Source organism: Wickerhamiella sorbophila, assembly GCF_002251995.1.
Source record: "Wickerhamiella sorbophila strain DS02 chromosome Unknown contig1, whole genome shotgun sequence".
NCBI lineage: Eukaryota > Fungi > Ascomycota > Dipodascomycetes > Dipodascales > Trichomonascaceae > Wickerhamiella > Wickerhamiella sorbophila.
In genome coordinates, this window is record NW_020193984.1 from 982,446 (window position 1) to 994,764 (window position 12,319).

A 12,319-nucleotide genomic window follows, 5' to 3' on the forward strand; every position below is an offset into this window, starting at 1 on the left:
AGCGAATTGGGAGGAAACTAAAATGAATCTAAAGTAAGGCTAGCTGCGAGAGCGGAGCTGTCGATAACCTTCATGAATTCGGCGAAGGACAAGCAGCCGTCGCCGTCCTCGTCAGCCTCCAAAATTGTTTTATCGACGATCTGCTGAAGTTGGGCCTCTTGCAAGTTGTTTCCAACCATAGCCTTGAGAACAATAAATAACTCGCCATTAGATAGCTTACCGTCGCCGTCAATATCGTAGACATTGAATGCGAACTTGAGTTTTTCTTCGCGGTTGCCGCGCGACGAGAACACACTCAACCCGGTAATGAATTCGCCGAAATCAACGTGGCCGTCGCCGTCAACGTCAAACACTTCCATGAGTCGCTGGGCCAGGGGGTTGCTTTGGATGGCGGGGATGGCAAGGAACTCCTCTTTTTCAATTGTGCCCGAGGAGTCCTTGTCGAGTTTTATGAACCTCGCCATAAGACGCTGCAGTTCCTCTTTGGTGAAATTCGTCGATCCTGCCAGGGAGTTGAAGGTCGACATTCTGGACGTGATGATTCAGCGCGGAGCATCGGGGCATGGGCTTGATATCAGTATCTGCTTTAAATGCTATCTGGTTGTTCTTCCAAATGCCGCGATTCGCGAATGCCCCGCTCGACGTTCAGTTTAGAGAAAATTATTGCCGCCAGTAGCATCATGAATAGCAGAAAGTAGAAAGTGTACCGGATGTTGTGGGTCTTGTCGGTAATGAGCCCTGTGATGGCCGGTCCCATGATGGATGATCCTTTATCGGTGACCGAGAACAGCGCAAAAAACATTGTCTCATGACCTCTTGGAATCATTAGTGAGAATACAGAACGGCAGACTGTGTTCAGTCCACCCAATGCGAGCCCGTACCATGCAGCCATGATGTACATTTCAAACGGTCTTCGCAGACCGAACCACGGGGTAAAGAAACCCAAAACGCCGTACAGAGGGATGACTGCTGCGATGAGGGTAATAAAAATAATAGAGTTTGCCGGGTTTTTGAATTTCATTCTCCCAATTACCAGCGATCCAAAAATACCGGAAATAATCGTGCACAGACCAATAGCTGCAAGTGCCGGGGTGTTCATTTGGAGGTTCCCTCGGGCGAAAAGTACCGCCGTAGAGTTGATGGTTGTAATTGCGTCACTAGTGACGAACCAGCCGACCAAAAAGATGCAGACATCCTGGAGCTCTTGCGCTTTGGCAATTGTGAGAGCTAGCGACTTCCACCCGTAGCCCAAGTTCTGTAAGAATGACAAGCTGTTAGGATTGTCCGAGGTCGAGTGGTTCGATTTCAAGTATCTCATAACGGGGATTTGGAACACTAGCCACCATACTCCAATGATTGCAATCACCAGCTGGAGAATTCGCGTCGATTCTTCAGGACCGCGGAACTTGAATACTAAAAACATGGTAAACATTTGCATAAAAAGTGCCGCAAAATAGCCAATTGCCACACCGCGTCCGGATATTCTCGCCGATATTTGAGTCTTGCTCGGCTGCTCCAATTCTGCACATGCTCCGTAGTATCTATCAAAGGCTGCTTGGCGCCGACGAGACTCCTCATAAACAAACTCATCTACAAGTGACGGCAGATAAGCATTTGCGCAGACCGAAACGGCACCGAAAGCGGCATTACCTACGATTGCTAGTAATGCAGCAATATAATAATGCCTCGTGCTGATGAATCCCATAAGAATCACCGAGCAAGCACCGATCACAGCGAACATTACCAGCAGTCGTTTTCGATGAGCGCCTCGATCCGCAATTCCAGTGATGGAAATAACTAAAACAGTCTGCACAAGAACGCTCATGGAGAACGTGTAGAGGGGCAGGCTGGATGTGTCGATATACCAGTACAAAACGCGAACTACGCATGCTGGCGGAGGCATTGGGACCGGGCCCAAGCCTGGATCATCGGCAGGAACAGACAGACATGGAGTGCGATGGTCAATGGCCCACACGGCATTGTTTCTTGCTAATTGTTCGAGGAAAAGCGGAATATAAGTGGCGACAGCCGAGACGAGAAACGGCTCCGCCGCAAAACTCGTCGCGTACCAACCGAGCAATTGGCGCATCGAGTCAAAGTAACAACAATCACAAACCTCGTGTTCGCTACAGAAGTTTAGTGGATGCGACGAGCTTCGGGCGCACCTCGCTTATGAGAGGATCAACACCCCAGGGGGTTGGAGAAAAATTAAGCTCGAGCGATTTCAGGGGAGCTGGGCGAACGACAGTCCCAAATCGAGAAACCTCCAACGGCAGTACCAAAAAAAACCCGCTAGCGGGTCATTGAATAGAAACCACTCACGTGGTCATGTGTCGATGGTGCTGCGGAGAACTACCCCGCGCCCCAGATTTTTTTTTACTAACATTCACTGTTCCCTCGGCCAACAATGGATCCATTTGTTCGGCAGGCAATTGTGCGAATTATTTTCGGTTGCCGCAATGGTGCAGTATATGGAGCACGCATTCGGTTCGCCCACGGTATTGTGATGGCCGTTTTGTTTAGCAACAAGCCCTGGGCGGAGCGAATTAAGGGCGTTATCACCGCATCGTTTCGGCATGGGTACTGCCTGGCAAAATTTGTGCTTTTCTACAAGTCCTGTCTTTTGGCACTATCTTTACTTCGTAAACACAAACACACTGGTGCTTTAGGTTCGGCTGCCGACGCCAAGGGCTGGGAAACGTTTATTGCCGGGGCGGTTGCAGGCGTCTTTGTCTTCGGCACAGATCCTCGGCCTGTCGCTGAGCAGATCACCTTGTACGTACTGGCTAGAGTTCTTGTGGGTCTTTCGCGCTACTTGACAATGGGGACTACTCTAGGAACCACAAAGAATCGTCAGCATGCGTGGTCGGTGACTTCTTCCGTGGCGTGGGGCTTGGTCATGTATCTTTTCCACCAGAACCGGGACGTTTTACAGACATCAATGGCCCGGTCGATGAATTACCTTTATGTTGAGAGTGACAATGTTCAGTTCACGTCTTTGGACAATTTCTTTGGTCTGTTGTAAGACAACACATTTAGTATGCTTTTAATTTTTGTATGATGTGAATTTTGATAGATTATACCCACTTTAAAAAGTCCAGCGATGGGGCTGGAGATTTCTTGGGGAGTAAAAAAAAAAAAAAAGTAGGTTTGCTTGCCAACCAACTTGGCACGCACTGAGAGGGAGGAATAGGAGCAACAGAGGCAGAAGAGTGCAATGCGATAGAAATCGTCAATGAGTGTGCCGGCCTGCCGGCAGTTTTATACTTCAATAACCATGCTAGACATGCTTTTCTTTGAGAACAGGGGGGGCGAGGGAAAAAGAAAAAAGGGGATATGTATAACATCTCAAGTTTTCCGGACAATTTTTTTTCGGATGAGATGGGGCGGGAGGTTTGAGAATCTGGACAAAAATGGGCCGTTCAAAAAGTCGCCTTAACGGCTTTTGGGAATAAATGGAACGGCAGACTCAACCTGGAATTTAGGAGCATCTTCCTCTTCATCATCCGCCTCGTTGAGACCCTGGTCTAGGCGCTCGTTAGGAGGGAGGACCCACTGAGACCAGTCTTTACGCAAACGGACCTTCTCGCCTACGACCTCGGCAGAAGGAGCCCATCGGCAAGCCATGACGACGAGGTTCAAGTCACCCTTGGAGAGAGATCGAACACGATTAAAGTTTGCCAACACAGAAATAGGAACCAGGCCTTTACTGTTCATCTGGCGACGGAGATAGATGTCCTTGCAGAGGTTCTCAATACTGAAGTAGTACTCCATCTGCTGAACAAGCATGCCGAGGGCGATATCATAGGGAGAAGCCGCAACGGGAGCCTGTTGGTAAACCTGCTTGGCATGAGAATCATTATCCTTTTTATTTTGGTTGCCGCGGCGATAGTTCGAGTTGTGAGAGTTGCCCTGGTTGTTGTGAGAGCGGTGGTGATGCTGTCCAGCAGAGCCGTTGTTACTGGCCGAGTTATTGGAGGTGGAGTTTTGTTTGGAAGCATTCTGGGCATTAGACTGGCTCTGGCTGGCTCCGTCAGTATTCGAGGAGGCAGATGCGTGGGCCGAAGAGCTACCGCTAGCGTTACCGTTAGCCTGGGCAGCGTTTCCATTGTTGTTATTATTATGATGGTGGTTGCTGTGATTACCATGCTTGCGGTTGCCACCCTGCTTGGAACGGGACTTTTGCTTGGGCTTGGACTGCCCAGAAGTTCCACCTGGTGGTGTGGTAATGACGACAGGGGTGTAAGGCATCCATTTTTCCTTACCAGTGTTCTTCTTAGGACGATCCTTAGGAGCAGGCTCCTTCTTAGACTCCTTGCGCGAGGTCTCAAGTGCAGCAGCAGCAGGAATTTGTACGGGTTTGGCATCGCGCACAGTGGCCTTCCATGGGGAGCTCGTAGGCACCGGAGCGGGGGCCAAGCGCACCGGTGGGGCTTTGGCAGCAGCCTTTTTGGGTTCAGACTCGGAGTTCGAAGCGCCAGCAGGGTGTGCAGCGGTGTCTGAGGGGGCGGCCGAATCTGACGCGCCAGCAGGAGCGGGGGATGATTGTTTCACTTCGGAGGAAGCGTCTGCCGAAACTTTTGCAGCATTTTCAGAACTGGGCTTTGAAGCTTCGGGAGCACTCTGAACACCGGACATGCTGCAATTATTCAAAAAGATTCTTTCAAATAGTCACTGTTGGGCGGCTCAAAAAAATGAAACAGTAAAGAAAAAAAGAAAAACTTGGGACACTCACTCAGAATAATGTTGATGGATATATTATGTAATCGGGTTTAGGGCAGCATCAATCAGAACGCATCGGCCGTTTTTTCCCACGCCAAATTTTTTTTTCCCTTTTTTTGGTGCACTCACATATCTAATTTAGATCCTTACGGTCCAGTGATGAACCAAGTAGTCAGGGTAAGGGCGAAAGCCTATATTCTCCACTCACTCATCTAAGTTCGTCCTGATTAACCCTACCCGGCCTTATTTAGAAAAACTCAACCATGAAAAGCTCAGCTGTTCGTCTGGCCACTCGCCGAAAAGTGAACGCACCCCCAAGAATCGAAATTTTGCCCCCACTGCCCCTTTATCGCCGTATTCTCCGGGCTCACCGCCTTCTGCCCCCACAACAGCGGGCACTGGGCGATTCATACGTCAAAAATGAGTTCAGGCTTCACCGCAATATCGACAACCCGGCACAGATAATTGGCTTTCTGTCCAGCTGGCAAAAATATTTAGAAGCCATTCTTGGCGATAAATGGCAGCATGAGAAACTCGACATGGATCAAATTGAGCGTATGGAGCCTGAAAAGATCATTCAGCTTTACGAGCTGATGGTGGCCGCCCAAAACCGCGAATCGGTATACAACGCCATTCCAGACGTCGAACTACCTCGACCCGGAAACCTCTAGTACATAGCACCGTAATAATTATATATTTTCGTTCCACCTGAGCTTTTCCGTATTCGCCCAAGTTTTTGGGTTTGTCAACCGGCTCATGCTGCGAGATGGACGTCGCGTTCATCGGTCTGCTGTGCCCTTTTCCATATTGCCAGACTGGCCACAATGGCAGTTTTTAAGCAACAGTATCAAATTGAAACCCCTGGAGGTGTGCTTTGGTAGCTTTAAGCAGCGTCCTGCGATTATAACCTTTGTGTCTGCTGATACCGTTGCAGTGTGCAATATTGATGCCTGGCCAGAAGAATCGCAATTGAGTATGACTTTCGAAGTCGATCCTTCCAACCAAGAGCCCTGGATTGTCGAACCAAGCTGGACAGACTCGTCAGTGCAGGTTGATCTATGTCAGAGCATTGGGGTTGATGTTTTAAGAACCAGGTACTTGGATACAGTATTTGGTGCTCCTATTGAGCTGTTTACAAAATCTGTGCTGTCAAGAGCAAGAGCTGGATTCACAAATACGGACCAATTCGTAGCCAAGCTGAAAGAACTGTGCTCAACACCGGAAGAACTCGATAACCGGTATGCTGATTTCAATAATCTTCCCCCAGAGTATCAAGCTAGACTCAAAGAAAGCCAGGAATCGGATAGAACCAGTCTAGATGACGAGCTAAAGGAGCTCCTAGTACGTGAAACACGCGTCCAAGTCGTTGTGTTGTTAGAGCTGGAATCGATTTCTCCACAATTTGCTGATCTGCTAACAACCCACTTCCAACGGTTATGTATTTGGCAGGCGATTGGGGGTGGAGAGAATGACGAAGTGCTGCAGTTTTGTTCTCAGGTTGTTATTCCTTTCTACCGATCTCGACTGCCTGATCGCACGAGACAACTGGCTAAAATCAGCCGCGGAGTCGTATACGCGCACCAGCGCCCACGACTCAAAAGAAGACCGATCAAGCCTACGCGTATTGCAGCTGGTCAAGCGGCTGCACAAAAAGCTTTTCAGAAGGCCTTCAAGTCTTCCCATGGTGAAACTGAGGAAACCAAACAAATCGAGCAACCTAAAGCAACACCAAGCATTGCAAAACGGTCTGTATCACGCAGCATGCTTGCTCATGAAAAAAGACAAGTCCAAGTTTCCTTTGGGCGGCCCCAGAACCAGGCCTCCCCACCTCCACCCTCGCTTCCTCCTCTATCAAGAGCAATGATCACAAAAGCCGCAAGACCGAAGACTACATCACAGGTTCTTGTGCAGGCTACCCCGACAAAAAATCGCACTGTCAATTTGCCTAAAGAAGCAGTGCCGTTGGATTTCGGCGAGGCCATTGACAGCACGGACGACGACAACGACAACTATTAGCATTTAATTTATACACAGACCTAATCCAATATATTCCCTAAGTTGTTTTCAAGCAATAACTCAGTCACTGGCTCGCCGAGTTGCTCAATCATTTTGTCCTTGTCGGCCACGGGTGAGGTTTCCAATAACTTGAACGCACCGACGAGAGCTTCTTGTAGCCGTTTTGTGGCCAGATCACTTTGAGATGCTTGTTCGTTGTTGAACACAGATTCGTACCAAGGTCTGATGTTTCCCAGAATGACTACCCTCACGACTTCGGCGCCCAAGGCAGACAACGCTACAACAATACCATAATGCGACGACATAGGCCTGGAGACATCCAAGAAACCCTTCAAAAGTGTTCTGGTTAAGCGTGGACGCAAAGTGTAATAAACCTGGCTGAATTTTTGTGAGATACTGCGAAGCAAAGAGGCAGCATACGCACGCACCTCAAACGACTCTTCGTTGTCTTCAGGTCCGACGTGTTTAGCAACAAGAATTGTGAGCACAGACGGAACGATTTGGTGAACATAGGGCTCGACAAAGATAGCGGGGTTAGTGAGCAAAGCATCCACGACATCAAGCATCGTGCGAAGAAGAGGTAAGCTGGATTTGAGATTGATAGAGATCTTCTCCTGGACAAATTGAACAAAGTAAGGAGTCAGCTGATGCAGACCGGGATCGTAACGGAGTGAATACAACGCAGTGCCCTTGGTGTCCTCATCTTCCAAAGCACGGACAACCCGGTCGAAATATAGCTGCAGCTCTTTGGAGATCATGTGTTTAACAAGAGGACGTACATCAACTTCATGTGTAAGAGCAGTGGTGGAATGTACTGTCTGCGAACCACGGACTTGCGGGGGCAATGCCTTGATTTCACCACTGTGAGGGTTCTGAGGAACAGATGGTTGAACACCTTCGATAGCCAGCCAGTGGGCAGTGAAGCTGGGTTCACGCGGCACTTTCGGAATGGGTTCGTTAATGAGGCGGTCAAAGTCTACCTCTTCATCGTTGTCTAAATAATACAACGTCTGGCCAGCGGCAACCGGAACCTCCTTATAAGATACCGGACGACCAGTTTCGTAACCATAGAGCGGCTCAATATTAAGCACCCGTAATGCCGCCGAGATATCTTTGGCAGTGACCGTTGTACGTTTGCTGTGGATCATGAACTTGAGGGCCTGCTCAACAACCTCATGGATGCGGTATTCAATGTCCATTGCCAGCGTCTTGGCAACCTCATCAGGCAAATTCGCAATGCCCAGTGCCTCAGCAGCATCTTTCACTGTGTCGGCAGGAGACCAAAGCGTGTACGAGCTTTTAACCGACATCACGCAAAGCAGGTAACAACGTTCGAGCTGAGTCAGTCGCGAGGTTTCTTACTACGAAACCTTTTGTCAGATTTATGTGGAGAATACCGTTGAAAAATGCTGTTTTATTGAGGAGATCACCGATTTTCGTGCGAGACTTGGCGACTGGACGCGTACGACCCCAGCCCTTGGTTAACATGAGCCATGTGCCGGCCGCTTTTCAGACAGAATATAAAAAGATTTCAGTTTTGTCAAAGTTGATCAATCAATCGAATCCCGATAGTCTGGGCGCTTTAGAGGATGTTCATGAGATGATGTTTGAGTATACGAATCTAGTTTCCCAGGGCGCTATTGCCAAGTCCATCAGTTTACAGGTGACGAGGGCTCTTTTACAAACAGCAAGAGACTGCAATGTTTTACTGAGAAGACTACCGAAACGAAGCCGAGATACCATTACTGGTAACGTTTATCAGCATTTGAGAAAGTATGCAAGCCAGATTTCAGAGGATATTATCCAAAAACGGTTACCTCGTGACCTCAAGACTTTGGGCACTTTGCTTGCGTTATACGAAACCATTGATCCACAAGCCGGGCTAGTCCTATTCAAAGAACTGGATGCGGTTGAGGCTACCGGATCAGCTATGCCATGTATGCTTAAAGCTGGATGGACGCTGGACCAGATGAAAGAAGCCTACGAAAGAGCACCAACCAAAACTGACTGGATCCAGGCCCACATGGTACGTGCCTATTTCGAGAATGGTGAGCCTGAGGCTGCAATGGAACTGTATCGACACATGGATACACACAACAGCAAGATCATGAACAAACTAGACGATCTAATCATCGCCGAGGGTCCTGTTGCCGAGGCACAAAAGGTTTTGGCCAAAACCATCACAGCGCCCCGGAGTTTTGCCATTATGCGGCTGCTTGAACGTCTGTGGGACTCGGAATCGGACATGACAGCACAATTCAAAGTGTTCGATCGATACCTCCAACTCGTGCTTGGTACATCTGAAGAGCCTCTCGTGGGTCCGACGCGGGTTTTAGTTCAACATATCTTCAAGGCCCATGGCCAGGACGTGCAGGCAATTGAAGCCGACTTGCAAAAATTAGCACGACTCTACGAAAGTAGGGGAGGTGCACATACGTTTTTGCTCAATGTGATCCTTACTGAAATGAGCCGCGCCATTCCAACGGAGTTCGACTTGGCTACGAAAATTATGGTCGAGTACGGAGCAGAAACAGACCCTGTTTCCTATCGCGTCCGATTGAATGCATTAGAGTCTGTGGATTTCGAAGAAAAGCCCCAGCTTGTTCTCAGTCTCTGGGAAGCTCGAATGAGCCTCCAAGTTCCTCTCGCCGCCTTAGACTGGATCGCCCTGGGCCGCAGCGACAAATTCGGGTCTCTTTTCAACCAGCTCTGGCAGGCTGTGGGCCAGCCGTTTTACCGCGATGTCATGACCTTCCATCGAAGCTATCTTCGCACTTAAATATTGTACATATCCAACCAACCTCTCTCAATAGTGCCCTTACCCCCCGAAACCGGTTGACCATCGCCAACAGTGAAAGACGATCCGCTTACCTAAACGAAAAATTCAAACATGTCTTACCGACCCGTTTATGGCGGTCTCCGTAGTGCACGGTGGCTGCGGACGTTTCAGTACGGTCCCTTGGTTACGGCATTCCGCAATCTCGAGAGCGGGCAGGTGATGTTTACGCAAACACTGCACCCCCAGCAGTTCTATATCGATCAGCTGTTTAAATGGCCCAACTGGCAGAACAAAAAGCCTGTCGTTCGTAAGGATATTTGGCGCCCTTTGGCCGTTGCAGAGCTCCCCACTCACGAGGAAGCTGTTCAGCTTTATCGCAGTTTGGTCGAGCTGCGCAAAATGCGTGATATGACACAGCGGGACCAGGCCCGCGCCTGGCGTAAGAAGTCTCCGGAGGGAAACGTCTGGTTCTGGAACCAGTACCGCCCTACTTATACTCACGAAGCTGTTTCTGACTTGGTCAGCGCCATGAGTGCTATGGGCCTCGATAAGGCTACCATTCACTGGGAGCATGCCTATCGCCGGGGAGACGACAAACACTGGGAAGGCTTGGATGTTTCCCACAACGAGCTTCCCCGCCATAACCCTCGTGAGCAGCACGTTGTTTTGAACAGGCTGCGTATCGACTCACTCGAGCGTGCAAAGGAGATCCAGGCTGAGGCTACAAAGGCTGCTCAGGCCGCAGCACGAGCTGCCCAAGAGGCCGGCCAGCCCACACCTCGTGGACAACGACTCGAAGAGGCCCGTAAAGTTTACGAACGCAAGCAACGTATTCTTGCCAACACCAAGGCGCAGCGCGAAGCCCTGCTGGCTGCACGTCCCGAGCTTGCTGATCTCGAGGTTAAAAAGCAGGCTATTGCCAAGGCGGAAGCTGCCCTTGCCGAAGCCAAAGCCAGCTACGACCATTTCTTACCTCATGGCCAACGTGGTGCTGCCAAGGCTCCGATCAAGTTGCGCGATCGTGCTCTGAGACAGGCGAAGCGCGTTTACAGACAGGCCAAGAAGCGGGTTGCTGCCCAGTCCAACAAGCGTCGTGTGCCCCAGCCCAAGTCTCGTATGCTTCGCAAATAAAATTAGTCTTGTATATAACAATTACCACCAGTGGTTAGTCTGTGAATAGATGCAGCCTGAAAAAGCAACCTGTAATTTGCTGCGGATAAGCCAGCGGCAACGCGAACGGATTCAAAGAGAAAAATTAAAATATATTCGTGATATCTATGCTAAAAATTGGTGTGATAAAGGAGAATAAGTCAATCCAGTGTAAAATAAAATAATAAGGAGGAATCAAGCGCAGTTGAGACCATTATGCAAAACAAAACCCCAGGGGAATTCAATCTTTGCGGGAATGCTTGATACGGATATGCCGGGAAAGGGCGTCCATACGACTAAAAGTCTTGGATTTGTCGCCACACTCTGGGCAAGTGAACATTTTGCGGACCTGAGCGTGGATGGTTTCCTGATGCCTTGCCAGGTCGTAAGGGCGAGTAAACGCCTTATTACAAGGTTCACCGCTGGGCAAGACCATGTCGCAGCGGTTGGGGCCGTGTGCGACTTTCTTGCGCTTGGTATTTCCTGCCGGCGTGGGGCGGGCAGGGGCGGCGGGCGGCTCGGCTCGAGCGACATCAATTGATGGGGTGCGCAATGGGTCGGTAACTGTCTTCACGTCGTGAATCGTCGGTGGGTCGTGAAAGTGGGCAGGACTGTCTTGCTCGAGATCGAGGTCCATGTCGAATTCAAAGCTCTCTTGATTGTCGCTAGATTGCTCGTCATTTACAAGATCGGGAGTGGAATCCATGGTATCGTAATCGATTGGGCTTGCCGGCTCAAAGCGGGGCATATCGTCCATCTGCGCCGGAACGCCTTCGTGGCTGAGCTGAAGGTCTAAGGGAGCAATGGACTCCACGGGCTTGTAAGGCAAAGAATAAAAGTTTTCCGCAGAGCCAAAAGAGTTGGGCACCCGGTAAATGTCGTAGCCGTCGGTCAAGTGTGACTCATCGTTGTAATGGCCTGTCGAGGCAGGATATGCGAACTGAGCCGATAGAGAATCGGCAGCGTAAGAAGATGCGGGTCCCACGGGGAAGTCGTAATCGAACATGTCGTCGTCGTCATCGTCGTCGTCGTCCACAGCCTCTGGGTGCTCCACCCAGCGAGCCCGCTCGTCTGCTAATGCCCGGTCAGGTGGGATATAGAGGCTATCAGCTCGAAGGGTCATGTCCACATCGATAGGGTGTGGCCAGTCCTTTTGCTGAGAAGAAAAATCGTTAAAATCACCAAATGACTCGTATGCGCTAGTGTGCGCATTTCCGTCAGCCATGGTTTCAAAAATGCGGTTGTTAAAAGCTTTAAATGTCGAGTTTAAAACGGGACGGTGGCGCCGGATTAGGGCCACCCTCCTATTAATACTCCTTATGTCATGTGTGATGTGTAATCGGGCCAACATGCAAGTTGGGACTAACCGTGCCTTGTCAGTAAACAACGATGATGGGCGATGGTGGGTTCACAAAAAGGCATGGGGAGTCGATGGGATCACAGGAAAATGCCCACAGTTATTATGCCGCTAGTTTGCCAATGCCCTTATGCTTCTGTTTACTCGCGGTTTTTATCCGCCTGTCCCATCCGCTGCTAACTGAATTCTACAACTATGACTGCATGAGAATTACTAAAGATGCATTCCAAGATGCATGACGTTCTAGAGGCTTCCCCTTTGCGTAGACCCTTAGCGAGATATGATGATCATGTCAA

General features: G+C 49.7%; 10 protein-coding genes across 10 annotated transcripts; 5 read left to right on the top strand and 5 right to left on the bottom strand.

The window, feature by feature from the left end:
- Nucleotides 1–17: 17 nt before the first annotated feature.
- On the bottom strand, nucleotides 18–527 carry B9G98_00586 (Calcineurin subunit B; the record flags this gene model as incomplete). The annotated part of the gene is made up of 1 exon (XM_024807144.1): nucleotides 18–527. One exon carries the CDS (start codon nucleotides 525–527, stop codon nucleotides 18–20), a length of 510 nt encoding a protein of 169 aa, XP_024662912.1.
- Nucleotides 528–586: 59 nt separating this feature from the next.
- B9G98_00587 (Autophagy-related protein 22) lies at nucleotides 587–2,089 on the bottom strand (the record flags this gene model as incomplete). Its single annotated transcript, XM_024807145.1, has 1 exon — nucleotides 587–2,089. The coding sequence occupies one exon, from the start codon at nucleotides 2,087–2,089 to the stop codon at nucleotides 587–589; it is 1,503 nt and encodes a 500-aa protein (XP_024662913.1).
- A 318-nt stretch (nucleotides 2,090–2,407) lies between these two features.
- On the top strand, nucleotides 2,408–3,025 carry B9G98_00588 (Peroxisomal membrane protein 4; the record flags this gene model as incomplete). The annotated part of the gene is made up of 1 exon (XM_024807146.1): nucleotides 2,408–3,025. The coding sequence occupies one exon, from the start codon at nucleotides 2,408–2,410 to the stop codon at nucleotides 3,023–3,025; it is 618 nt and encodes a 205-aa protein (XP_024662914.1).
- Nucleotides 3,026–3,435: 410 nt separating this feature from the next.
- B9G98_00589 (hypothetical protein) lies at nucleotides 3,436–4,638 on the bottom strand (the record flags this gene model as incomplete). Its single annotated transcript, XM_024807147.1, has 1 exon — nucleotides 3,436–4,638. One exon carries the CDS (start codon nucleotides 4,636–4,638, stop codon nucleotides 3,436–3,438), a length of 1,203 nt encoding a protein of 400 aa, XP_024662915.1.
- Nucleotides 4,639–4,985: 347 nt separating this feature from the next.
- Nucleotides 4,986–5,393, top strand: B9G98_00590 (Succinate dehydrogenase assembly factor 3, mitochondrial; the record flags this gene model as incomplete). Its single annotated transcript, XM_024807148.1, has 1 exon — nucleotides 4,986–5,393. One exon carries the CDS (start codon nucleotides 4,986–4,988, stop codon nucleotides 5,391–5,393), a length of 408 nt encoding a protein of 135 aa, XP_024662916.1.
- An 85-nt stretch (nucleotides 5,394–5,478) lies between these two features.
- B9G98_00591 (hypothetical protein) lies at nucleotides 5,479–6,738 on the top strand (the record flags this gene model as incomplete). Its single annotated transcript, XM_024807149.1, has 1 exon — nucleotides 5,479–6,738. The coding sequence occupies one exon, from the start codon at nucleotides 5,479–5,481 to the stop codon at nucleotides 6,736–6,738; it is 1,260 nt and encodes a 419-aa protein (XP_024662917.1).
- Nucleotides 6,739–6,758: 20 nt separating this feature from the next.
- B9G98_00592 (Transcription initiation factor TFIID subunit 6) lies at nucleotides 6,759–8,048 on the bottom strand (the record flags this gene model as incomplete). Its single annotated transcript, XM_024807150.1, has 1 exon — nucleotides 6,759–8,048. One exon carries the CDS (start codon nucleotides 8,046–8,048, stop codon nucleotides 6,759–6,761), a length of 1,290 nt encoding a protein of 429 aa, XP_024662918.1.
- Nucleotides 8,049–8,224: 176 nt separating this feature from the next.
- B9G98_00593 (hypothetical protein) lies at nucleotides 8,225–9,517 on the top strand (the record flags this gene model as incomplete). Its single annotated transcript, XM_024807151.1, has 1 exon — nucleotides 8,225–9,517. The coding sequence occupies one exon, from the start codon at nucleotides 8,225–8,227 to the stop codon at nucleotides 9,515–9,517; it is 1,293 nt and encodes a 430-aa protein (XP_024662919.1).
- Nucleotides 9,518–9,628: 111 nt separating this feature from the next.
- Nucleotides 9,629–10,648, top strand: B9G98_00594 (Mitochondrial ous recombination protein 1; the record flags this gene model as incomplete). The annotated part of the gene is made up of 1 exon (XM_024807152.1): nucleotides 9,629–10,648. The coding sequence occupies one exon, from the start codon at nucleotides 9,629–9,631 to the stop codon at nucleotides 10,646–10,648; it is 1,020 nt and encodes a 339-aa protein (XP_024662920.1).
- A 259-nt stretch (nucleotides 10,649–10,907) lies between these two features.
- Nucleotides 10,908–11,891, bottom strand: B9G98_00595 (hypothetical protein; the record flags this gene model as incomplete). Its single annotated transcript, XM_024807153.1, has 1 exon — nucleotides 10,908–11,891. The coding sequence occupies one exon, from the start codon at nucleotides 11,889–11,891 to the stop codon at nucleotides 10,908–10,910; it is 984 nt and encodes a 327-aa protein (XP_024662921.1).
- Between the last annotated feature and the right edge of the window lie 428 nt (nucleotides 11,892–12,319).